Source organism: Peromyscus leucopus, chromosome 3 (genome assembly GCF_004664715.2).
Source record: "Peromyscus leucopus breed LL Stock chromosome 3, UCI_PerLeu_2.1, whole genome shotgun sequence".
Classification (NCBI taxonomy): domain Eukaryota; kingdom Metazoa; phylum Chordata; class Mammalia; order Rodentia; family Cricetidae; genus Peromyscus; species Peromyscus leucopus.
In genome coordinates this window covers 129,812,945-129,838,321 of record NC_051065.1, presented here as the reverse complement: position 1 = coordinate 129,838,321, position 25,377 = coordinate 129,812,945, and the positions used below count along the sequence as shown (strand labels likewise).

The 25,377-nt window shown below is 41.8% G+C and overlaps 1 protein-coding gene across 9 annotated transcripts in view; it reads right to left on the bottom strand.

The window, feature by feature from the left end:
- Sox5 (SRY-box transcription factor 5) overlaps positions 1 to 25,377 on the bottom strand; it is a 1,007,323-nt gene that overhangs the window by 110,117 nt on the left and 871,829 nt on the right. For 6 of the 9 annotated variants that reach the window (XM_028891773.2, XM_028891774.2, XM_028891770.2 and 3 more), the window contains one exon: positions 20,329 to 20,452. In XM_028891773.2, coding sequence (XP_028747606.1) covers positions 20,329 to 20,452 — 124 coding nt within the window. The remainder of the gene's footprint in view (positions 1 to 20,328; positions 20,453 to 25,377) is intronic. The other 3 variants (XM_028891772.2, XM_028891777.2, XM_028891779.2) reach the window with 1 other exon arrangement.

Here is a 25,377-nt window from a genome sequence, read left to right as displayed (position 1 = left end):
TTGACAGTTAAAACTAACAATAAAGTATATCACCCAAAATTATCTATATGTTCCAGGCTTCAAACAGAGATGGATCTCTGGAGATTTGCCCTTTCTGGTGTTTATAGTTGATGTGGGCTAGAAAAGGGAAAACATCCATATAAAATATAACATTTAGTAAGGAAATACAAAATTCTGTTAACATATATTGGGTCCCCTAAATCTTGTCTAAGAGATCAAAGAAACCTCTGGGAAAGTCATGTTTAAGTTGAATTTGAATTAAGGAAAATCTATCTGGGGACAGGTGAGAAAGAAAGGTATTCCAGGCAGAGAGAGGATGTTTATGGAGACTTGACATACAGTAGAAGTCTCATACCATGTTCTAGGTCCAGAGTGGCTATACGACAGAGTAGGTGCTGAAATAGAGGTGAACAGGGCTGGAGAGGGGCCAGGGTTCTATAAGCAAGTATTAAGGCATCTAAGTTTATCCTATAGAGGAAAGTGAACCCCAAATGTGAAGAAGAGAAAGAACTAAGATTTCTTAACCAGCAAGTGGAAGCCACAGAAGCAGACTTCTGTGTGGCAGGTGTCAAGGCATGAGCAAGGGTTGGAACTTCAGGGTGGTGCAGGGGGAACTCAACATTTGAGGGCACCACTGGCGAGGGTGTTGGCTGTTTCCTGACCAGGCAGGGACTGGTTACAGGGTGACTTCCAGAGTTTCCACTCCAACACTGACACAAGGCAGGGTCGATTCATTGGGCTCACTGCAGACAAGAAATGAGATTGCCACGCTAGAGCAGGAGGCTGAGGGAGTTACACGAAGGAATAAGAAGATCTATTTTGATGTTTGTGTTCCGAGCGAGTGTGGAGAGAGGTAAGCATCCATCTAAATCTGAAGCTATAAGCCCTGATAACATCAGCTGGGAGTAAACACGGTTGAAAACAAATCTCCAAGTAAACAGGTGCTAGGATTGAAGTAGATTAACATTTATAATCTAAAGGGAATGTTGAGGCCTCTGCAACTTTAAGTACAAGTGGGCAATGGTTGCTTTTAATTGTTAACATGACCGGGAAGACATTCTCAGTGTGAGAGAAACATGGTCTGCGGGGCAGGGTGATGGCTAGCTCGGTAACACCAACTGAAGCTGGAAAAGCCAGGCTGACATGTGGGTTGCACCATTTCCTGGGGTTGGATCCTGGATTGTTTAAGAGTGGAAAAGGCGAGCCTGGGAGGAAGCATGCGCACTTTTATCCTCTCTCTGCCCTTGACTGTGGGGGTGACTAGCTGCTTCAAGTCCCTGCCACCTTGACTGCTCTGCCATGTGAGACAAGGAATGGTGAGCTAATGTAACTTCCCAAAGTTTGTTTCCTTAGGGGATGTTATCACAACAACGGGGAATGCAGGACGACATTCTGGGAACTGTTGACTATTGGAAAGAAGATTGGGGTAAGATGAGGCCTACAGAAATGGGACTGGGACCGGGTCTTACTGGAGAGAAGCTGGAGAAAAAGGACATGGAGTGAATGTGGTCAAGCGAGGGTAGGAGAAAGGGAGAAGGTAGGAGAAAGGGGAGGGTAGGAGAAAGGGGGAGGGTAGGAGAAAGGGAGAAGGTAGGAGAAAGGAGGAGGGTAGGAGAAAGGGGGAGGGTAGGAGAAAGGGGGGGGGGGGGGGGGGGGGGGGGGGTAGGAGAAAGGGAGGGTAGGAGAAAGGGGAGGGTAGGAGAAAGGGAGAAGGTAGGAGAAAGGAGGAGGGTAGGAGAAAGGGGGGGTAGGAGAAAGGAGGAGGGTAGGAGAAAGGGGGAGGGTAGGAGAAAGGGAGGGTAGGAGAAAGGGGAGGGTAGGAGAAAAGAGGAGGGTAGGAGAAAGGGAGAAGGTAGGAGAAAGGGGAGGGTAGGAGAAAGGGGGGGTAGGAGAAAGGAGGAGGTAGGAGAAAGGAGGAGGGTAGGAGAAAGGAGGAGGGTAGGAGAAAGGAGGAGGGTAGGAGAAAGGGGGAGGTAGGAGAAAGGGGTAGGAGAAAGGAGGGTAGGAGAAAGGAGGAGGTAGGAGAAAGGAGGAGGGTAGGAGAAAGGAGGAGGGTAGGAGAAAGGGGAGGTAGGAGAAAGGGGGGTAGGAGAAAGGAGGAGGTAGGAGAAAGGAGGAGGGTAGGAGAAAGGAGGAGGGTAGGAGAAAGGAGGAGGGTAGGAGAAAGGGGAGGGTAAGAGAAAGGAGGAGGGTAGGAGAAGGGGAGGGTAGGAGAAACGGGGCTGGGGCAGCTGTGGGGGGCTGCTTCTTAAAATGTGACTTTCCCTGAGTGGAGGCCATGTCCCCTAAGAATTGTACAGTTCAAGTCTACCCTGAATCCAATGCACCAGATGCTGCTGGGAGAATCCCAATGACTCTTAATTCCTGGTATTTCTAGTCATGTGATCCCTCTCACCTACAGTGTGGGATTATCCTCAAATGCACAAAACAGGATAAACTTTGTCAGGTAGAGTTATAACACCCTCCCTAAAGAGGCCCCTGCCCCTTACTGCTGCCTCCACCCCACCTCACCCCTGCCTCACCCAGCACACAACTGTCTTCAAGAGCTGTCCACCCAGGCAAAGTCAGGATGCCTGAAGCCTGCTAGCTACCAAAGAGCAGAGCTGAGAAGTGGAATTTCCCAAATCAAGGTTGGTGATAATTGTCAAAGATCCTGAGCTTTGGGCACCAGTGTGGCTAAATTAGGGTGAAGGTTGGTTTGTCTAATGGTACCTAGCTTTGGGAAAATTTGTTAAATCAGAAGCAGTATAGCTTCTGAATCAGACTTTAAATTTTAACGGGATTTCCAGGTGACCTGCAAGCATCTTCACCTTTGATCACTGCTGGGAGAGACAATGCAGAAGTAGTGTGACCAGGACCGATTTATGTTTAAAGAGATAAATACATGCAAACATTATAGCAGGCTAGTCTGCTAACAAGGAACATCCTGTAAAGACAAGCCAAACATGAGACAAGGGGAGGGGCAGATGATGTCATATGCTTTACTGCCATTTGGTATTATTAATTGCTTAATCTATATGACACCAATCCAATGGAGGGAAGTCGAAACGTTTAAAATTGGAATTACATTTGTACAAACTAGCTAAAATGGTAAGCATTATAATCATATGGTTATTAGAATCGATCATGTAAATGCTTACAACATTGTAATTCATCTGTATTCCTCATTTAATGAACACAATCTTAAAATTAACTAAAGCACTCATGTGCAGGCTCTGGTGCTCTTCACAGTGATAACTCATTTATATAATTTACTTCCCCTGTTGTAAATTAATCAATTAATAAGCACTTGCAACATCCACCATGTGATTAGGAATCTGCTGGGTGCTATGGGAGACATACACAATAAGATTAAACAAATCTGGGTCTCTAGTCCTTGTACATTAATCTTTCCTATCCAGGAATGTGTTTGAGCTGCACAGGCCATTGCTGAGTGCTACGGGAGTTATAGGTGGGTGGCTTCTGGGCTTTAGGCTTTATAGACTAGTTAAAGGGGGAGATAGGAGTCAGTGTGGCTCAGGGGACTGCCAGGGGGTCAGGGGACAAGAAGTAGGCCTTCAAACCTATATCAGAACATGAGTGTGATGCTCAGACTGGGAACAGAAATATGGCCTGAGACTAGAGACATTTTTCACACTCCATTATCAAAGAGATTTGGATACGCAGACCTGGAAAGGCAACAGATGAGGAAGGAGCTTCTGGCCAGGGTGGGTGGCTTCTGCCTATAATTCTAGCAGCTGTGAGGCAGAGGCAGAAAGAGCATCAGTTCTAGGCCATACTGGGCTATATAGCAAATTTCAGTCTAGCCTGAGCTACATAGCAAGACCCCGTCACAAGAAAGGAAGGAAGGAAGGAAGGAAGGAAGGAAGGAAGGAAGGAAGGAAGGAAGGAAGGAAGGAAGAAAGAAAGAAAGAAAGAAAGAAAGAAAGAAAGAAAGAAAGAAAGAAAGAAAGAAAGAAAGAAAGAAAGAAAGAAAGAAAGAAAGAAAGAAACGCAGGTTTAACAATATCACTAGAGAGATTAAGTAACAGGTGGACTTGCTGACCTAGATAAATTTCAGAAACTCAAGCTTCCAAGTACATTTGGATGAGAGCGCACACTTGCAAAGCTGGTTTGCATTTCTGCATCACTAACATCTAAAGAGTAATAAGCTATATGTGTACGCAAAGGTCACAAGTTAAGGTCTAGACTAGTCTGTAACATTATTTTTAAATGTACACATTAAAATATTATTTCTTTTCCTTATATTCATGACTAATGTCACAGTTTCCTTTCTTTATGTTTGTATATAAATAAATGTTGTATGCATATCATATTGTACATATGGAAATATATGAAATAGTCATAAGCAATAAGCAATTTGTATGGGCTGAATTAATGGTGTAGCCTCTGTTGATGTGGTGAAGCCCTAATCCTTGGTACCTCAGTATGGCTATAACTGGACTTCCAGAGATGAATAAGTTAAATGCATTTGCTGATAGGCCTTAATCTAATTTAAGAGGAGTCCATTATTTAAAATTAATTGATTTGTGTGTGTGTGTGTGTGTGTGTGTGTGTGTGTGTGTGTACATGTGCATGTCATCATATACACACTGCAGTCAGAGGACAACTTTTGTGAGTCAGTTTTTGTCTCCCATATTGTTAAGGCAGGGTCTCTCTTGCCCTCTGTGCTACACACTCCAGGCTAACTGGCCAGTAAGCTTCTGGCTGATTCTCCTGTCTCTACCTTCCAGCTCACCCTAAGAGTGCTGACTACAGGTGAGGATCGGAGTACCCAGCATGGTGAAGGACTGAACTCAGGCTAGCGGGCTTATGCAATAATAGTTTTGCATTCTGAGCCATCTCCCTACCTTGACTGGAGTCCTTATAGGAAGAGGACATTAGGACTTATACACACATCCTGGGGAGAGCAAAGGAGGACATGGAGGGAAGGTAGCCCCATGCAGGCCAAAGAAAGAGGCTCCATAAGAACTGCCTTGTCTCTAAGACCTCCTACAGCTTTGAGGAAACTTCCTGTCTAAGCCAACTAGTCTGGGACATTTCTCTATAGAACACAACACTGGTGTAAGGGTACTGTGTACAATGGGCTTAAGGGAATGGAGGACAATAAATTTTAGCAGCAGAAATGAGTGAAGTATTAACAACTATAGTGTATTGTCAGTCACAGACAGCTTCTAAAATATAAATGTATGATTATAAGTAGGACTTCAACACATTTCAGAAGCATTCTGTCCAAGGAACCACACCATAGTGGCTGTCTCCACCCAATGTGAAATTCATGTACATTGTGCCATGTCTACCTCAATATTAATATTTTTCAAGCCCCAAATATTCAGAGCTAAATATGTGGAAAACTGCCACAAGTTCAGAAATAAAGGGAAATATAGTGGCTGAGAAATTTCCTAATGTAGCATTTAATTCTTTATTAAGGAAATTCAAAATATATTTTACAAACATGCCATGCTCTGAAGTGGACATGGGGTCTATGAGAATTCATAAATGGCAAATCAAAATCCAGAAGCTATCAGAGGAGAGAGAATAATTTTGTGGAAAGAAATACTGTCACTCATTCAAGCCATCCCTCAATTAACTAGTCCAAGAAAATATTGGCTTATTTTGTAAATACCTCATGAGGAACATAGTGAATAGCAAATAATGGAAAATTCTGACTTTTAAAGTCCAATCATGTATGTTATTCAAATTGACTTTCAACTACTTGAAAGTCATTTCTTTTATTCCTTTCTCAGTTTTTAACCATTTGAACAGTTTTTCCCTCGACCATTCCAAAGTTAATTTTCTTATTTTAAGTCCAAGACTGGAAAATTCTAGTTCAAAATAAAATTTTTTATTAGGTTGAAAAATGCACCAAGGCCCAGCTAGCGTCCTCAACTGTGGGTCCCAAGCCCACATGGGGTCAGGTGTGGGAGTTATAAGGAGAGAGGCAAGGGTGAATGGCTTCTGAGGACACACTGTCCAAAGTTAACTCAGCATCAAACACCTCAGACACCCACTGCCTTGTGCTGTACCATGTGTTAATTGTGTGGGCTCACAGAAGGCTGGGTTCTGACTACATAGTATCTGTCCTTTGCACACACCCCACACACCCCACTGTGGCCGGAAACACTTGAGATCAGCCTCGAGGCTGTTGTACTTTATAGATTTCAGCATTTTTACTCTATTTACAACCTCCTTTTCTCACATGGAAAATAATGGCTTAATTTTGGAAAATAAAGCCTTTCAGCATTTCCTTACTCTTATTCCTCAGCATGCAGAAAATTAGTATATTTTTGGATTAAATTAGATTATTTGATTTTTTAAAAATGCCTTTTGACTTGCTGGTGTGAGTTTTATAAAGAACCATTAAGTGACTTTTGACTTGGGGTTAGGATGGAATTTTCAACAATTGCATCTTAAAATATTTTATTTATGTGTATATATGTGTACCTGTTAGTCTGCATGTGCACCAGGTGCATGCAAAGGCCTACAGGAGCCAGCAGAGGGCACCCAATCCTCTGGAACTGGATTTACAGGGCTATGAGCCCCTGATGTGAGTGCTGGGAACCAAACCCAGCTGCTGTACCAGTAGTGAGTGCATTCACTACTGAGTGGTCATGCCAGCCCTAAACAGACTTCAACCTTTTTATGTTATAATTACATAAGATGGTGTTCTCAGCCATGAGGATTATAAAATCAAACTAATCAATCAACTCTGAAAAATGTTGATGATGGTCTACACCCTGCAGTATCAAATATTCAGCCAAGAGTTAACTCTTTAAAAATGAACATGTACATTTATATTATTAATGTAAAAGTTTGCTTTGGTTTTTATTAAGTGGTAAAATTACATGCATAGTATAGAATTACTTTAAAATAAAAATTTGTTATTGTTTGTTATCAGTAAATCTTTGATTCATATACCTTATTTTATACACTTGTATTTCTGGGGTCATGTGAAATCTTCTTGGATGTAAGAGGGTCCCAAGTGTAAAGAGTAAAGACTAACATGCTTGTATGAGACATGCTAGTCAATGACTTCACACCACAGCCAAGATTACAGTGTTTCTGAGAAAGCAAATGCTGAGGCTGGTATTAAACCCTGTAGAAGGCTTGCTGACTGTACTGATTCACATATCACTCACCTCTAGTTATGTTATGTTGCTATGCTATATAGAAGACAAGAGAACAATTTTTTCCAAACAGGGTGATTTAGCTAAGGATTTTGAGGACCAGGTGTGGCCTCTGCCAGGGTCAGGTAAACACATTCAGCAGCTGCCGGCCTAAAGCAGAGGTTACTGAAACCTCCAGCTTCACTGAAACACAGTGGTAAATACTTCATCAGCCTGCAGCATTTATTAGATCTTTGTTTTGCTTCCTTGACAACACCAGATTTCTTTCTCTAGGTGCCAGGAAATATGAATACTAAACACAACACACACACACACACACACACACACACACACACACACATATGGGCACACACATGCTTGCACATATGCATGCATGCATGCACACAAGTACACGTGTACACACACACACACACACACACACACACACACACACACACACACGCACTGTCCTGGTGACATTTGTGATCAAATGAGGGAACAGTGATGCACACACCTGTAAAATGACCTAGAGGCACTCTGAGCAAAGCAGAAGGGCACTGAAGGTATTCTAGAAACTTCAGGGTAAGAACTTAGCCTGGGAAGAGACTAGGGCAGAAGGAAAATGGTTGATTTGAGCGTCCCCAGACAATGGCTATTTTCCCTAAGAGATTGCACCTCAGGACCCTTCCAGCATCCAGCTTCCATGTCCCTGTCTGCCAGAGTGTACAGGAGCCTCCACTACTTCCTAGAGGCATATTAAACATCTTCTCAGATGTGCACTGCACACACCCTGCTCCGACTTCTCTGACTTCCAGATGGAGAGCTCTGTAGGAGCCTAAGACTAAATGAGGTTTACAAGGGCACCGGAGAAGGGGACTGAGGAGGAAGTTGCTGCTTTGATCTATCCCAAAGGCTGTTGGGAGGATGAGCAATCAGTATCTTCTGCTTGTGAGGCCCCGCCATTTACTAGGCAGTTCTCACACAATGCACACTCCTGTATTTGTTACTGCTTGTGTGGGTACATCCTTCTCTATCCATCCAGTGCAGGAAGGGACAGTGAGCTGTGTGCCCAAAGCGTAGGCAGAACTCAAAGCTCACAGAGCCTTGTGTTTTCCTACGCTGGCAGGGTAAGCCAGTGGCCAACACTAAGCAGGGTAGTGACCCAGCCCGATTTGTGTTCCTGATAGATCAATTTTGTGACTAGAGAGAGATCGATTGGAAGAGGGAGAGGCCAGACAAAGAGACACGTTAAACCCACAGCAGAAAATCCAGTGGGAAATGATAATGGCTTGAACTAATCCGGATGGAACAGGAGAGGAAGGGCAGCGCCTGCAGAGAGCTTAGACACCAATTAGTCGGCAGAAAAGAGACATAAGAAAACAGAGGCAAGAACCATAGGTGAGCTTTCCATGTCATTTTGATGTATGCTTCAGGAAATATATCTCATTTTCCTCCAAATTCATTATCCCCTTACTGGTTTTAAGTGTGGGTAGCTAATATTTATTGAGTTTTAGGTTAAATTTAGACCATTTTACTTATGATATATATATATATATATATATATATATATATATAAAATACACATATATGTAACATATAAAACTATGTGTACATGTGTATACACATGCATACACATGTGTTCATACTTAATCTTTACTGTGAAGATTAAGAAGTTAGAAACATAATCTAATTTGGTGTTTATCCTTTAAGATTTATTTGATTTTTGTGTGTACAGGTGTGTATCTGTGTGTGTTTATGGCATGTATTTAAGGCACACAAGGAGGTCAGCAGAGGCTGTTGGATCCCCTCACTCTGGATACAGGTGTTTGTGTGTGCATCCCTGTGACTCCTATGTGATCTTCATAAGTCAGTAAGAGATACAATACATTTAGGAAGACCTCAAAATTGAAAATAATATAGTCAACTTTTTTTATATAAGAAAAAGGATTAAGTTTTAGAGAATTTCACAGACTAAAAACATGTAGTTCAACTTTCATAATGGATGGATTGCTTAATGCTTATTTTACTAATGTGTATCACATACAGCTATGTGTAGACACTGAAACACAAAAGCACAATCCTTGCTTGCATGATACTTTCACTTATAAAACCGACATAGGTGAGCATGGGAAGTAAAACACGTCAAAAGTATATGATTAGCCAGAGTGCACACCTGTAATCCTAGCAGCAGGCAGTGTAGACAGCAAAACTACCTCCAAAACAGAATATCCATCAGGACTGTGTGAAATGATGGCAAAATCAGACTTAGTTTGTGTGTTGAAACTGAATCTTCACTACGAAGGATTAAGTATTTGAAAATACAGTCTAACAGCGGTGTTTATTTCTTAAGGTTTAGTTCATTTTGTGTGTGTGAATGGGTGTGTATCTGTGTGTATTTATTGCAGGCATATAAGAGCATGCAAGGCAGGTGCCCTGAAGCTAGAGTGACAGGTGATTGTGGTGCTGGAACTGAACTCAGGTCCTACTCTATCCTCTGAGAGCCCAGCAAGAGCCTTTTACTGCTGAGCCATATTTCCAGCCCTGTAACTATGTTGTTTTTACTAGAGTTGGAGGCTTCATTGCTGTGGGATGGTCTGTACGTCAAATTGCTCTGATTGGTCAATAAATAAAACACTGACTGGCCAGTGGCCAGGCAGGAAGTATAGGCAGGACTAACAGAGAGGAGAATTGAGAAAACAGGAAGGCAGGGGGAGACACTGCCAGCCACTGCCATGACAAGCAGCATGTGAAGATGCCGGTAAGAGCCACGTGGCAAGGTATAGATTTATAAAAACGGATTAATTTAAGATGTAAGAACTAGATAGCTAGAAGCCTGAGCTATTAGGCCAAACAGTTTAAACAATATAAGTCTCTATGTTTACTTAGTTGGGTCTGAGCGGCTGTGGGACTGGCAGGTGACAGAGATTTGTCCTGACTGTGGGCCAGGCAGAAAAACTCTAGCTACACTTCATGATTGAATACTGGGAAATTTAGGAGACAGGAATCCTGTTCATCATGACTCTTGGTGTACTGTTATGTACCACATTACATCTGTAGGGATGAGGGCCATCTTCAGATGTGAACCTCTGATCTCAGAACTTTAGAAGCATGAGTCAAAATAAACTTTTGTTCTCCATGATTTTCCCACTCTGCGATGTTGCAATATTAGTAACTGAGAGTGAATTAATAATGGTAGCAGTAAGGACAAGGAGGAGGAGTCTATATAAGCTGGGAATACTTGGGAAAGCGACCATGCTTTTCTTATTAAATATTGCATTTTAGCTCCTAACACACAACATGCAGCCAATAAATATGAATTGCATTATATATATTATAAATGAATAATTATTGAGTGCAAGGGCCAATGGAAACTCAGTGGAGAATGTATTTCTTTGGTAAATGACTTGCATCTGGGAGACAAGTTGAGAGACTCTTGTAGTTTTACTAGGGTGTGGATGGGTGGATGAGCAGATGGATGTGTGGATGGACGAATGGATGGATGGGTGGATGGATGGATGGATGGATGGATGGGTGGATGGGTGGGTGGATGGATGGATAGATGGATAGATGGGTGGATGGATGGATGGATGGACGGATGGATGGATGGATGGATGGTTGGATGGATGGATGGATTGATGGATAGATGGATGGGTAGATGGGTAGATGGATGGGTAGATGGAAATACAGATGCATAGGTGCCTTATATGACACCAACCCCGGGTTTTAGAATGAATGAGGGAATAGGGAATTTATTTAGTTATGAAGCTAATCAAATGTCTAGAATTAGAGATGTCACTTGTAGATCCAAACTTTAGGGTTTAATGAAACATTATAAGCAAATAATTCTGCAAATAAGTAACAGATTGTTTGTTTTATACAGTGTTTAATTCAAACAAACACAGTGTTTTTCTTCCTGTAATTAAAAAAAAACAGATAGTGGAGAAGGGCTAGGATTTTAGATCATATAGAGAAAGTAAAAAATGAGTGCCAAAGATGTAACTCAGGGCTAAGGTGCTTGTCTAGGACACAGGCATCCTGGATTTAATTCTCCACACCACAATAAATTCTTAAAAAAAATCTAAAAGAAAGAAAAGATTAATTTCCTGTGACACTGTGACATATTTTCATGGAACAGTTACCTTTTCTGCTCCACAATTTGTCTTTTATAGATTTTTTATTTTAAAAGCAATTCATATCTGATTAGATGGATATAGGAGTAAATCATTTTTAGGTCAGTAAGATTGCTCAAAGGGTAGAGGGGCTTGCCCCAAAGCCTGAGAACTTGAGTTTGATCCCTGCTTGAAGCAAGAACCAACTCCTGCAAGTTGTCTTCTGACCCCTTTATCCTGGAGTTACCCATGCACACACACACACACACACACACACACACACACACACACACACACCAAATAGGATGATTCTAAGTAAGTTGTGTTTCCAAAGTGTTACACTATTCATTTTTATTGCTAAATTGTAATTATCATCTTATTAAAGTGCCTGAGTACAGCCGAAGCCATGCTGGAAAAATATTTTATATGAAGATAGGGTAAGTGAGCCTTCATCCCTGTGATATTTTGAGGCCAGTTTATTCTGTAATCTGAGAATGCCGAAGTGTGACTCTTCACACCAATAAGAACAGCTATGTTTTCATCCTCATTGTATTTATTTATTCTTTCATAGCAGTTTCTAAAGAGTTAATTTTTCATTTTAGATTTGTGTGTACAGGTGCATGCAGTGCCCATGAAGATGGTACTGCAACTCCTGGAATTTGAGTTATAGAGGGTTAAGGGGCTCCATTTGGGTGCTGAGAATCAAACCCAGGTCCTCTACAAGAGCATCCAGTGCTCCTAACCACTGAGCCATCTCTCTAGCCCCAGAACACTTAGATATATAACAACTATCCCCAAATGGCTTGCTGAACCCAGAAATTGAGAAGTAGAAGGTCTTTCTCAATGCAGACAATGGATCAGACTTTTTAAACTTGCTAAAATAGCATAGAATGATTTAATGTGAAAATTGTTATGAGATATAATAATGTTTTGTATTAATTCCCACAGAATGGTAAGGAATGAATGCAAATATTCTTAGTGAATTTTATTTGAGAAAGTAAAATACATTAGATCCTGTTTAACTCTGTAGATATTTTAAAAGAAGACATTCTGAGATAATGGTTAGCTGTTAACTGCTCTGTCACAGGCTAACACTCTTTCACTAGGAGGTTTTCTTTTAATAAAATATAGTTTTATGACTTTTTAATGTAGCGTGGCAAATGAAAACTTTATCCTATTTAATAGTTACCTCCATAGCTAGTTTAGAAAGAGATTAATTTATGAACACTTTAGGAAATACCTCTCAGAACAGACAGACATTTCTGCATATGAATGAGGAAGCCCTGTTTTCCCTTCAAGTCTTAGGTCATAATTGGAGAATTCTAGTGTGAATGAAAATCCTGGATTAATCATCTGAGGAACCTTGATATCTCTGAAAAGGGGACAATGAATCAAAGGAGGCTCCTCTTACTTGTGTTCCAGCATTACTACAGGGGCATCATTTAAAGGACTGCACAGTGACTCACATTAAGATGTTCAAATGGGCTTATTCATTAACTAATTGCTTTCCCATTCAGACCTATATTACAATATATGCCAACATTCTGCCTCTGTGTCTTATGGGAAATTGAATGGTATGGAGAAAATGGATCTAGTATGATTACAATATTAAGAGGTAGCAGTTTGGAAGGAAGGAATTCTTTTAAGTCAATTAAGACAAAATCAAATACTTTTTCTCTTTCATTCCAGACTTGTCCTTAGTTTTAGCATATAATTAAGTTGTTTGTATTTTTTATAGTCATTCTGCTGTTCTGTCAGGACAGTCACTTCATTTCCTGGATTATGTCCAGAGTCTGTGGTCTTCAGGAGTCATGGTTTGCATGGAAATGTCCCTCAGAGGTTCATCTAGTCCATTGGCCTCCAGTTTGGAAAATTGTGGAACCTTTAGGAGGTAGCACACTTCACTGAAGAAAGTTGGTCACTCTGCCTGCAGACAGCTGAAACGGTGTTTGTGCTCATGGTGGTTTGAATGTATTTGACCTCCATAAACTCATAGGGAGTGGCACTCTTAAGAGGTGTGGCCTTGTTGGAGGAAGTGTGGTCTTGTTGGAGGAGGCTGGATGACACATGCCTCTAATCCAGACCTTGAGGCTGAAGGGCACACCTTTAATCTGGGCCACACCTTACTGTGGGGCAAGCTTTGAGGTTTCATAAAGTCAGGGTACCACCCAGTGAATCAATCGACTTCCTGGTGCCTTTTGGCAAAATGTAGGCAGAACCACATCTCCTTGCATGCTGCAATGCTCCCCATCATGATGATAATGGACTGAATCTCTGAAACTGTAAGGCACCACCTCAATTAAATGTTTTCTTTGTAAGAGTTGCCATGGTCATGGTGACTCTCTACAGGAATAAAAACCTGAACTAAGACTGTGCCCATCTCAGGCTTCCAGCATCACCCTCTCCACCAGGATGGATTGGCTCCTTCTTCAACTGTAGGCACAGAAAACTCTCTCTCTTTTAGATTGCTTCATGTCAGGTATTGGTCACAGGGATGAGAAATGTAATCAAGGCAGCAGGGAGGCAAGGAGCTAGTGGGAAATACATTTGAAATGCCTCCTAGCCTACAAGACTCTAAATGGCAAGTTTCAGATATCTGGGGGTGATGTAATAGACTCTCCCACTTCCAAAGCACATAGCACAACTGTCCTCAGTGGTCTGGAATATAGCCGCCTGGCATGCATGGACTCACTTAGGGTGTGACCTAAAATGAATGAGAAGATTTTAATTCTGAAGGTCTTTATTTTGAAATGCCAATCACCCACTCAATATCCATTTGTGATATGTTACAGTGACAATGATTTTTCTTCTTTAGAAATAGCTATAAAGAGTCAATTAAAAATTTTCAATTGCACATGAAGTAGCTGGGACAGACTTTCCTATGGCTGCCTGAATGTTAGAAGAGTGGAGGCACACAAGGAAAATGACGTCCATTCTGAGACACTAGAAACGGTAATGACATAAAAACCTAGACTCTGTACCCCACAACAGAATTGATTAGAAAACCACACCCAGCATCTATAAGTGCCCCTCCTTTCTTCTAGGATCAGAATCACATCTAGCCATGGCTTCCCTTGATGGCAGAAGAGAATGGAGCTTGTAGATGTGATAGAATGGAGGAAGAGAATGGAGTTTGTAGATGTGATAGAACCCCGATGGAAACATTTCCTTCACTTGACATCCACCTCTTCCTAAGTTTAAATTTATTTCTATTTATGTGTCTGTGTAAGCGAGCACATGACACATGTATGTGGGTGCCCACAAAGGGCGAAGGGAGGTGTGACATCATCTGGAGATGAAGTTAGAAGTGGTTGTGAGTCACTCAACATGGGTGCTGAGAATCAATCAGGTCCTCTGAAAGAGCAGCAAGTGTTTTTAACCTCTGAGCTATCTTTCCAGCCCCAGGATTTGATGCACCCTTAACTTTTACTGTTTTCTTTATTACTACCAAGTTTTGGATGCTTTCTGTTACCATTTTTCATGTGTCTGTTTCCACTTGTCTGTTTATTAGGCTCATATTGAAACAGTTACATGATTTTTTTCGTACTTTTTTTAAACTGTATTTAGTCATCTTGACTCTATGAAACCAGAGATGGATTCATATATTCTTTCTGCATCTTAGCACATCAACTAGTTTTTCAGAAATGTGCTAAATAAAATAGCAATATAGTGATTGAAATATTTAATTGCCTTATGAGATTAGTTTAAGTAAAATAGAAGTTGATAAGCCAAACTTAATAAACTTAAAATGTGCTGTATTTGCTCCTCATCAGTTTTCTGAACAGTGCTTCCTTTTCCAATAAGAAAGGAAACGCTCAGTTAATTAGTTCCTCATACACCACAATAAAATTAATGTTTAGGAATTAAATACCACCAACTTCCTCAGGCAAACTTGTTGACTTGTTCCTGTTTCTAGTTAATGCCACGTGTTTCGTTGCTTGATGGGAGACTGTGTGGGTTCCACTGTGTCTCTCTGGTGTACAGGGCCCATGAGCTCGCAGTTAGAAGACCGCATGCTAATTTCTGATTTAACAGCATCCACATTATCAGCTGATACACAGGGCATAGGCAATCAGTGTCCAAGCAATCACCAAAGCACAAACCAAAACCCATCCATGTGATGCACATTTATTGAACCAGCAGAAGAGGAAACTAGATCCTGATGAGCAAAGATTGTAGGCTCCATGTCTATCAGTAGAGGAAGGGAGATCTAATATATCTCAAAGCTTCCGTATTGTGTTAAAATGATTGGAACTAATTCTCTCCTTAGACCCCTAATTCTCTCCTTTCCCCAAATTTTATACGGTAAAGCTTCCGGGTCAGTCTGATTTAGTTGCTGAGATTGAAAGTGTTTATTCCTTTAAAGAATCATTTTGAACCAGCCACGGCACCATGGGTCTAGAGTAGGAAAAAGCCCATAATGTCAGGGAAAGCTTGTCCTGAAGACAGGACCAAAGCAGAGCGAGGAAAATATCACATTCATTCCCACGCAGGAAGCAGAGGGAGGGAGGGAGAGAGAGAGAAAGAGAGAGAGAGAGAGAGAGAGAGAGAAGGGAAGTAGGGCACAGCTAAAGGTTCCACAACTGTCTTAAATCAGCTGGAGAGTAGGTGTTCAAACATGTGGGCCTATGGGGGACAGTTCTTATTCAAACCCCCACACTTGCTGAAGGAGGGGCAAAGCAGCAGAATTAGAGCCTTATCCCACCTCCAAGCTCTGCCACTATAAGTATTTTCAGTTTGCTATTGCCTATTTGGGATTGGGCAAATTTTGTCAAAACAAACACCTCAGAAAGTCTGCAATCAATCGTATACAGGGAAGAAACAACCGGTATAGATCTATGGATTGATTGTCTTCACAATAGTGTACATAGTTCTGTAAGTTTTGTTGGGATAAGTTTTGTTATTTTATGTTCATGAAAACTTCCTGGTTTAAAAAACAAGAGAGAACAACAAAGTTAAAACAACCACCACCACAAGGCAACGCCACACTGAGTGGAAAGCTCAGAAACTTTCCAGTACTACAGTCATTTCTAATGCCATCTTTACAAGAAAAGAAAAATCCAACCACTCACCCTTATTAAGTAGAAAAGTCCACACAACTTAAATATGAAAGTTTGCAAAGTACCAAATAGATGTCTCTGTATTTTCTTTGAATTGTTAAAATACCACACGCCCCTGAGAGATAACAAAGACCACCCTGGTCCTTGGCACAGGACATTGGGTACTTGTCCATCTAGCAAGGAGACTCTGTGTCAATAGTCATATGACACATTGAATTCACACCTTGTGCTAAGTGATCAAGCCAGCTCTATTCCAACTTATTTTTATATTGTGCATAAAAATTGTTCTTTTACTGAATTTTGACTTTTCTTGAGATTTTATTATTTCCATATAAAACGCCTCCCTGTCAAAATTTCCAATGCCTGTGACTATTAGAATTATAGGATCGGAAATTTGGGGAGCAAATAGAGGAAAGAAGGGCAAGAGCTAAAGCTATCTGTGAGTGAGTCATCATTTCTCTCAATGCTGTTTCCAAACTACATGCTGTAGCGTAACAGGGGTCTCCAGAACATAGGCGGCTGGAAGCTGTGAGAGGGAAGGGGCCCAGAGACAGAGAGCAGGAGAGCCAACCTCAAGCTTCCACCAGTCAGTCTCACACACCAACATACACACACCGCACATTGATTTCCTCCTCTAAGGCAGGATTCATTTCCTGAGGTGAACAACTACAAGGGGTGTGTCTTCCTCCCAACACAAACTATTTCCACAGGTGCCAAAGGTGCTTAAACTTTTGTTTGAAGTTAAGTGCTTGGCAGATGCCTCCCAGCTCATGGGCTGACTTTTTTTACTTGAGTTAGGGCTCCACTCAGAAGATGGTGTCCATACATACACTCCTGAGCCACCTGGAGTGATTGAACTAAATTGTACGTGTACTGACTTGAGTTACAATTCAGGACTGACATCTGGGGCACCTTGCATTTCAAACTTATTTAGTGGGTCGTCATGATTATTTCCTGCTTCCAGTGAGCAAGTGCTGTCAGATGCAAATTAGCCTTGGAATTTTAAGTTATGTGCTACAAATTTATTTTTCACATTGCAACCTGGTTAAGAATTTAGACAGGTCTAACAAGCTTAAAAAAAAGAACTATTATTTGACTTTTTTTTTTCCTTAAGTGAATTGGGTAAAATGGAGTTGACGTACCAAAACAGTGTTTTTATATGACTCTTTCAAATCTCCAAGCCTCCTCCCTCTTGTGAGACAGCATTTAATTTACCAATTCATCATTAATAGTAGCTGAACATGGAGATTCACACCTCTAATCCCAAAATGCCATAGGTTGAGGCCAGAGGAATGGGCTACAGTATGAGCCTCTGTCTATAATCAACGACACTAATAAACAAAATGCCGTTATTTTCACTTCCACAGAAGTTTACATTTTTGTTTTTTAAATATCTGGGCATGGATTCATGACTATGTGCATTTTTGTGCTTGGCTTTATTAAGTGCTCAAACGGAATGTTGGAGATTGTCATGGATACTCTGTAGTTGTGAACTGACACAAAGATGCACAGGTGAGCGTGGAGGAGAACACCCCTTAATGCTTCCTTTCCATGCAGCTGGTCAGTTTGTTCTGACGCTTCTGGCCACTTAGCCGTTCTGCTTGCTATCAGTCTGCTCTGTGGTTCCTGTGGCGAGAGCCGTGTGACAATCATGTTTGCCCACTCCACGGTAGGGCACATTTTTATCATTATTTTCAAAACAGGAACAATACCTCTATGCTCCAACTAGGAGCCTCCTTTTCTACAAATGGAACTTGCTGACTCAGGCTGCAGTGGCCAGGTTCCTCAGCCTGCGCTTACCGGAAACACATCAAGCTCCACATTTCAGCTCCGGAACAAATCTCAGCCCCAGGTTTCCCCGCTGACGAAAAGCCTCTGGTTTGGGACCCCCACGGTATGTGGCTGGCTAGTGTGTATCACTGAGAACTTCCTCATACCACTCAAAGCGACTGCCATACACAGAAATCAGGCTGACAACCACAGGGAAACGGGCCCGGGGTCACGCTGAAGATGGGGTGGCATGCTGTATTTTGCTTCCCATCTCCTTTCTTGCAGTGTGATCGGTGGAGAGGTGGAGAGACCCTGTAGACTATCACATCCGCTCAGCTCCTCCTTGAGGCTTGCCCCAAGAACCCGGGTGTCAACAAGGGTGGGCCACCTTCTTTCACAGCCCACTTCTGCTAAGTTCTAGAGTCTGGCTCAGTGCCAGGCTGGAGCTGGCCCGGCAGCAGTAAAAGCTTTTGTTCTATTTTATTTCCAAGGTAACCGAAGAAGTGGAATCGCTTATAACTTAAGCACTGAAGGCATGAATAGCGAACAGTTAAAATACCAACCGTACTCACAAAGGGAAAACTTGGTTTGATCCATGACACATTGCGGCTGGACAAATTCAACATGCCAGCTGTTAAGGGGAGCAGGGAGCTGTGTGCTCCTGACCGTGTCTGGGTCTGTAATTGTATTACTGTTTTTCTCTTCTGCACAATATTTGTTAAGGCATTTGCTTCTATATTTGCTTAAAAATACACGTACTTTTCTTTTGGAAAAGAAAATGATGTGATGTGCTTATTTTGCAATGCAGTCTGAGGCAATGGATGGTTTTTAAAAGTGACTTTTTGCTGTTTTAGTAAGCTAGATTACAGAAACAAAACCAAACAAACAAAAAACGAAGCCACATTTGCTACATATGTTCCAAGTGGGGAGCAATTCTTTAGACAAACAGAAATAAAACCAAAGACCCCTTATGCTTAATAACGCAGAGCTTAGAGCAACTACAGAATATAAAACTCCATCCTAAGAAAGAAAATTATTCTGAGAATTTTAAACCCTTAGAATATAGCCCATCATTGTTCTTTAAAAATAAAAGAATTCTATGGTTCTGGACTAAATAATGATCTATAAAATTAGAACTGTGTTTCTATTATAAAATGGATAAAATATATTGACTCATTGGAAAACAAAGTCAAGACAAATAGTGGCCAAAGGCGTGGACAGCCACACAGAGGGGCACCTGGAGTATGGGTTTTTGCAGTCTAGACTTGAGCTGTGACATTCAGTTTAAGAATATCTATACAACTTGACAAGAAATTAATTCTAATTTTTCTGTTAGATGATGTTTTACATTTTTACACCTGCAATTTTAAAAACTATTTCTAGTCTTTAAATCTTTATATTATATTGAACACTCACAGAGGGACCAGGGAAAAGGAGTCCAAGTATAGGTATGGGAAATCACCCTTGACATGGAGCTGGAGCAAGTTCCAAACACCAGGGAGAGTGACCCATTCCGGTGAGAGGCCAAGGTCCAGAAAGAGTGTGGACTAGTCTGAGAACTAAAAGTGACTCAGAGGAATGACTGCATGTTAGTTATGTCCCTGATGCTGGACAAAACAAGAGGCAACAAGTGAGGAAGGGCGGGTCCCTGCTAAATACCTGACAGACCGCCTTCCATGGAGGCAGGAGTGTGAGGCTGGCTTGTCAGAAGTCCACAGTCAGCAATCAATGAGAAAATGGGAATTGAGATGGGGCTGTAGACCCTCAAGGCCACACCCGCAACAGCTCACATTGTTTAGAAGGTCTCTACATCTTAAAGGTTCCACAACTTTCTCAAACACCATCCCCATTGCAGGGGAAGACACTGTACAAACACACATGTACATCTATGAGGATCATTTCACATCCCATCCACAACAGGCTGTTACTATATGGAGGACACTAAGGTCCCATTCTCTCTACAGAGTTCAGCGTTAACTTGCTGTACAACGGAACACTATAGGAAAGTATTTCTGCAAAGACGAACCCCCAAGTGATATTCATATTCTAGCAATACACTGGAAACAGGAGGCATCGCAGCGAGGTCTAAGGACCAGTGCTGGCTACTGGAGCACAGGCGTGAGCGGTGCACTCATGGATGCTGAGGAAAGCCCCCCCCCCCCGACTCCACCATTGGGTTTTATTTCTAAAATAAACATTTCTTGCTGTTGTACAGTGACATCGAATGGTCAGACTGAAAGCCACATCTTCCACCCACTCTGGAATTAAAAGCTCGGTACTTACTACACCCTGCCTTGTAGCTGAAGCCAGGAGGAAGGAGGAATCCTTGTTGGGCAGCTGCAGCAAGGGTCCGCTGGTCAGGAGGGAACACGGGGATCATCAATGGCGGCAGCTGACCTTGAACCTGCTGAACGTGAGAGAGTGAATCAAAGAAAAGAAGCCGTGGTGCCCCGTGCCTCACCCCTTATTTCACGAGAAAAGAAAACCATAGGTCTAGACTGCCACTCACCCTTGTCAGAATGGCTATCATTGAGAAAGCAAACCACACTAAGGAAATGAACAACAAATGTTGGTGAGTTTGAAGGGAAATTTGGTTCATTCAGTCAGTATGGGGGTTCCTCAAAATGCTAAAAACAGAACCTCCATGTGACCCAGGTATCCTTTTCCTGCACATGCACCTGGAAAATGTCTAGGCAATCTGCCACCTGGATACTTGGCACCCATGCTTATTGTAGTCAAGGCCTGAGATCACCCTAGACATCTGTCCAGAGGTGAATAAATCAAAAAGAGCATGGCATACACACAGTGGAGTCTTATTCACCATAAAGTAGATAATTATACCCTTTGGGGGGAAAAAACACAAACAAGAGAGCATAATGTTAAGTGAAAAAAGTCTACTCAGAAAGACAAACAATGCATGTTATATTTCATTTGTAGATTCTAGATTTTATATAGATATATAAAATCATTCCTCCTCTTTCTACATGTCTGTCTATCTATCTATCCATCTATCTATCTATCTATCCATCTATCTATCTATCTATCTATCTATCTATCTATCTATCTATCTATCTATCTACTTATACATATATACACATATATGTGTGTATGTATGTATATATGTATCTATATTGACATGAAACAAGAAGTAAAATATCTTAGGTAAAGAAAGATGTTAATGGGGTAGCAAGTGAGAAAAGGGAGAGCATGGGGATGACTATGATCAACATATATAATCCACTTGAAAGAAAGTATCATGATGAAACCATCACCATGTGCAATGAATACATGCTCAAAGTGAAGGTAAAAGATCAGTCACTGACACATACATTTGTTAGTGAACAAATTTGGCACAAGGTCCCTCAATGAAAATGCCTTACAATATGACACCATGGTTAAAGAATCATCCCCTCACAGAATGGTTGGAAACCTCCCTTTATAAATCACACCTGTGTATGTTAATTCTGTGTGTGTAATGTATGTGTGCATATCCACACACGTATGCACACAACAGGGTAAGTACACATAGAGGCCAATGCCAGACGTCTTCCTCAGTTGCTGTCCACCTCATGCTCTGAGGCAGCCTCTCTCACTGTCCCTGGAGCTCACCAAATTGGTCAGTGAGCTCCAGGGATCCTATTTCCGCTGCCACAGTGCTGGGAGTCCAGACAGCCCCTGGCCTGGGGATCTGAACGCTGGTCCTCAGGCATGCTCCTCCAGCACTGTCACCACCCGAGCTGCCTCCCCAGCCCCTGATTCTATCTTATAAAACCAAAGCCAAGTCCACATCTTAGCTATAAATTACTATTACTTGGAGATAATTTCTCATGCTCACAAACAATACTGAAATTTTACAATTTTATGAGTAGCCTTGAAAAAAAAAAAAACACAGGAAAGAAACCCTGCTCATTCGCCTTTTCCTTAGAGGAGATACAACTACCACCAAAAGATGGAGAGCTTCATGTGGCTACAGAACCAGGTCTAGAATCCAGTCCCCCTGGACAATCTGATCCTTTTGATGCCACCGGTCACACCCTTCCTTGAACTAGCTGGTCTTTGTTTCAGTGTTATCATTTGGTGTCACCCCTGAAATGGACTCTAGGTTGCTGGCACCCCTCTCATTGTTTGAAATGCACATCAGGCAATAAATCCTCAAAACAGAACCACCGGCATTGGCAGAGTTGATGGCTCATTGGTGAAGTGCTTGTCTCACTAGGAAGAGGACCTGAGTCTGACCCTGGCACCCATCTGAAAATGGACAATAGGCCCATGTGGTGGCCTGCACTGGGGAGACAGAGGCAGGCAGGCATGCATGCCCAACTACTAAGTTAAGACGATTTGAAAAATTACAGTCTAGTGTAACCATCTCTACAACTATGGCATGTTATTGTCTAATGCAAAGTTATTAACTAAAACATCTAGTGTTTTTTTTTTTTAAAAATAAATATTTAAGCAAGGTCTCCCAGGTGAAAAGAACTGTGTCAGTCTCTGTCACTGGGCATTTGGTTACTGATTTAGGATCATGTTAAAAGACACGTGGCTGACACTGCTCTTCACTAATTCTTCCACACACTAACTAACTCAGCTGCTTAGAAAATATTTAATAACTATTATGAAATTGGGCTTGGCAGTTGGGATACCGTCATCAAGAAAACCACGATCTCCGGATCTTGTGTCTCAGTCTGTTTCTCACTGCTGTTCCCCATCCCTCAGAATCTTAAGTTTCTTCTGCTTCTCATCATTTCTCACTTTAAAAGTTTACCTTGGGCCACACTCTTGAAGGAAACCAACTCTTCCTCTCCCTGAAGCTATAAACTTCTGGAAGTTCCTAAGTCCATCCATGGTCCAATGTCAACTGGCATCATCTTGTGTGGGTCTTATACACAGAAACTTCCTACTGTGAGTTCAAAAGTGTCTATAAGACCTTATTCCTATCTTCTCCATCTCCTGCCTCATATGATCTCTCTCTCTCTCTCTCTCTCTCTCTCTCTCTCTCTCTCTCTCTCTCTCTCTCTCTCTCTCTCTGTTTGTCTTTCAAAATTTATCAAAATTACTTATTATTTCACATCCCGGTCACAGTTTTCCCTCCTTCCTCTCTTCCCAGTCCCTTCCACCCTACACTCCTCTGTCCCCACCCCTAATCCACTCCTCCTCCCACTTCTGTTCAGGAAAGGGCAGACCTCCCATGGATATCAACAAAACATGGCATATCAAGTTTCAGTAAGACTAAGCACCTCCACGAATATTAAGGCTGGGCATGACCCCATACTCATGAGGTATATGGCAGCACACATTGGATTTAATGGATCATTTGGAAAAAAAAAGAAGAAGAAGACACAAAGTTGGGGTATGTTTAGAGATGGGGAGTGGATTTCAGAAGAGTTAGGAGGGGGTGAATATAATGAAAATAAATGATATGAAATTCACAAGGGAATTAATTAGAATAGCAAAGGAAATGAGGGGATACAGAAAAGTGGGGGAAAGTCCTCCCCAAGGAAGACTACACCAGCTGCTGTCTAGTACCACATGGTCAGCCCTGAAAACACACATACAAGAAACAGTCCACAGACTGAGTATATGTGTATATATACATGTACAAATATGTATGTAACAATTAGTGAAAAAAGAGGGCATGGCTTTGAAAGAAGGAAAGGGGGAAGTACATGGGAGGGTTTGGCAGGGATGGGGGGGAGCAAACAGGTAACTGTTATAATTATAATATCAAAAATAAAAGAAATAATAATAAAACAAAGTTCTCTTTTGGTTTTGCCTTCATTTCATCTGCCACAACAAATCTTGGGCTACATACAAGACTTTGTTTGGTTCATATGAGGGTTCAGGGGATGAGGGAAGACTGAGAGAGAAAAGAAAACAAAGAGAGAGAGGGAGAGAGAGGGGGAGAAAGAGAGAGGGAGAGTGAGAGGGAAAGAGGGAGAGAGAGGGGTAGGGGAGAATATATGAGAAAGTGAATAGGGGTCCTGTTTCAGCAATGGCTATTAGTAGCAAACTATACCTTTTGCTGAATGGTTATAAACCTCTTGCCACACGCAGCACTAGAACCAGAGGGACTGAAATGAGGAAAACTACTATGCCAAGACAAAAAGCTGAAGATGTGGATGATCATGGTCACTATTTCTAGGACACAATGGAAGAAGGGAAATGCTTATGAAAATAGCACCGAATGAAGACTCAAAGGTTAGAGATGCTGACTGCACAAATATAGGGATATGTAGACTAAATCATGGAGCATACAGACATTCAAAGCAAATAGCATGTGCTAGTTCAGGGTGATATGAGGAAGCAGAGGAGAAGATAACTGAGCAGCCACACTGGCTATGGGCTATGGCCAGCCACTTGACAGGTTTTCCACTTTACACAACACACGTTATCATTCATTTTACACAACACATCTCATTTCTAAGACAACATAGGTTATCACATGTAACATAAACTCAGTAAGAATATTTGAAATGAAGGAAAGAATCCTTTTATTAAACATATATCAAGGTTATGATGAACATCCACATTTCAGATTGTTATGACACAGGCAAAATGATGCCCAGCCCCGCAGTGACCACGGGTTTTGTTTCAATGCAGCAACCATCAAATGTCTCAGTCCTAGAGTTCTGTGACAAGCTTCCAGAAAGCCTAATGTGGGAATCCTGGTCAGTCTCAAGGGCTGAAGATCAGTCCACAGCCTTCCTCAAAGCACCCTGATGGTCACAGCCTGTACCCAGGATTAAGAAAACTATTTTGAGATAAGATCTCACCACACAGTACTAGAGAGATTCAAACTCCTGAGGAGCCTCCTGCTAGGGTACCTTGGATGCTAGGGTTTCAGATGCTCATCAACCCCCAGCAAGAGCTGTTCTCAGAAGGCTTTGTCACCGTCAACAACTCTTTGGGGCTTGTCCAAAGCACCTTTAGGCATGTCAGCAGGGGGAAGCGAGACTATTACAGGTCCTAGTGCCAAGGCAATAACAGACACTAAGTTATGCCCCTCATAAAATGCCTTCTAAGTGATTCTCAGATATATAATTCCATTTGCTTGCCATGTTTATCCTCCTGAGGCTCAAATCTGCATTGCATTTGTCTCTCTTGCTTATAAACTTTGGATGGCTTGCTTTCATCTGGTGACAAATGGCCAAGTCTCTCAGTATGGATTTTCCTTTCTCCAGTTCTTTTTCCAGATGTTGTCCCTGCCCTAACAGATCTTGAGGACATGTTTGCAGGCTTCATCTCTGTCTGTCCATACCAGAAGACATTCAGTAGCATTCTCTCCTGTCTCTACTAACCAATCCTTTCCATTCTCTCTTCATAGCAAGGTTGTAC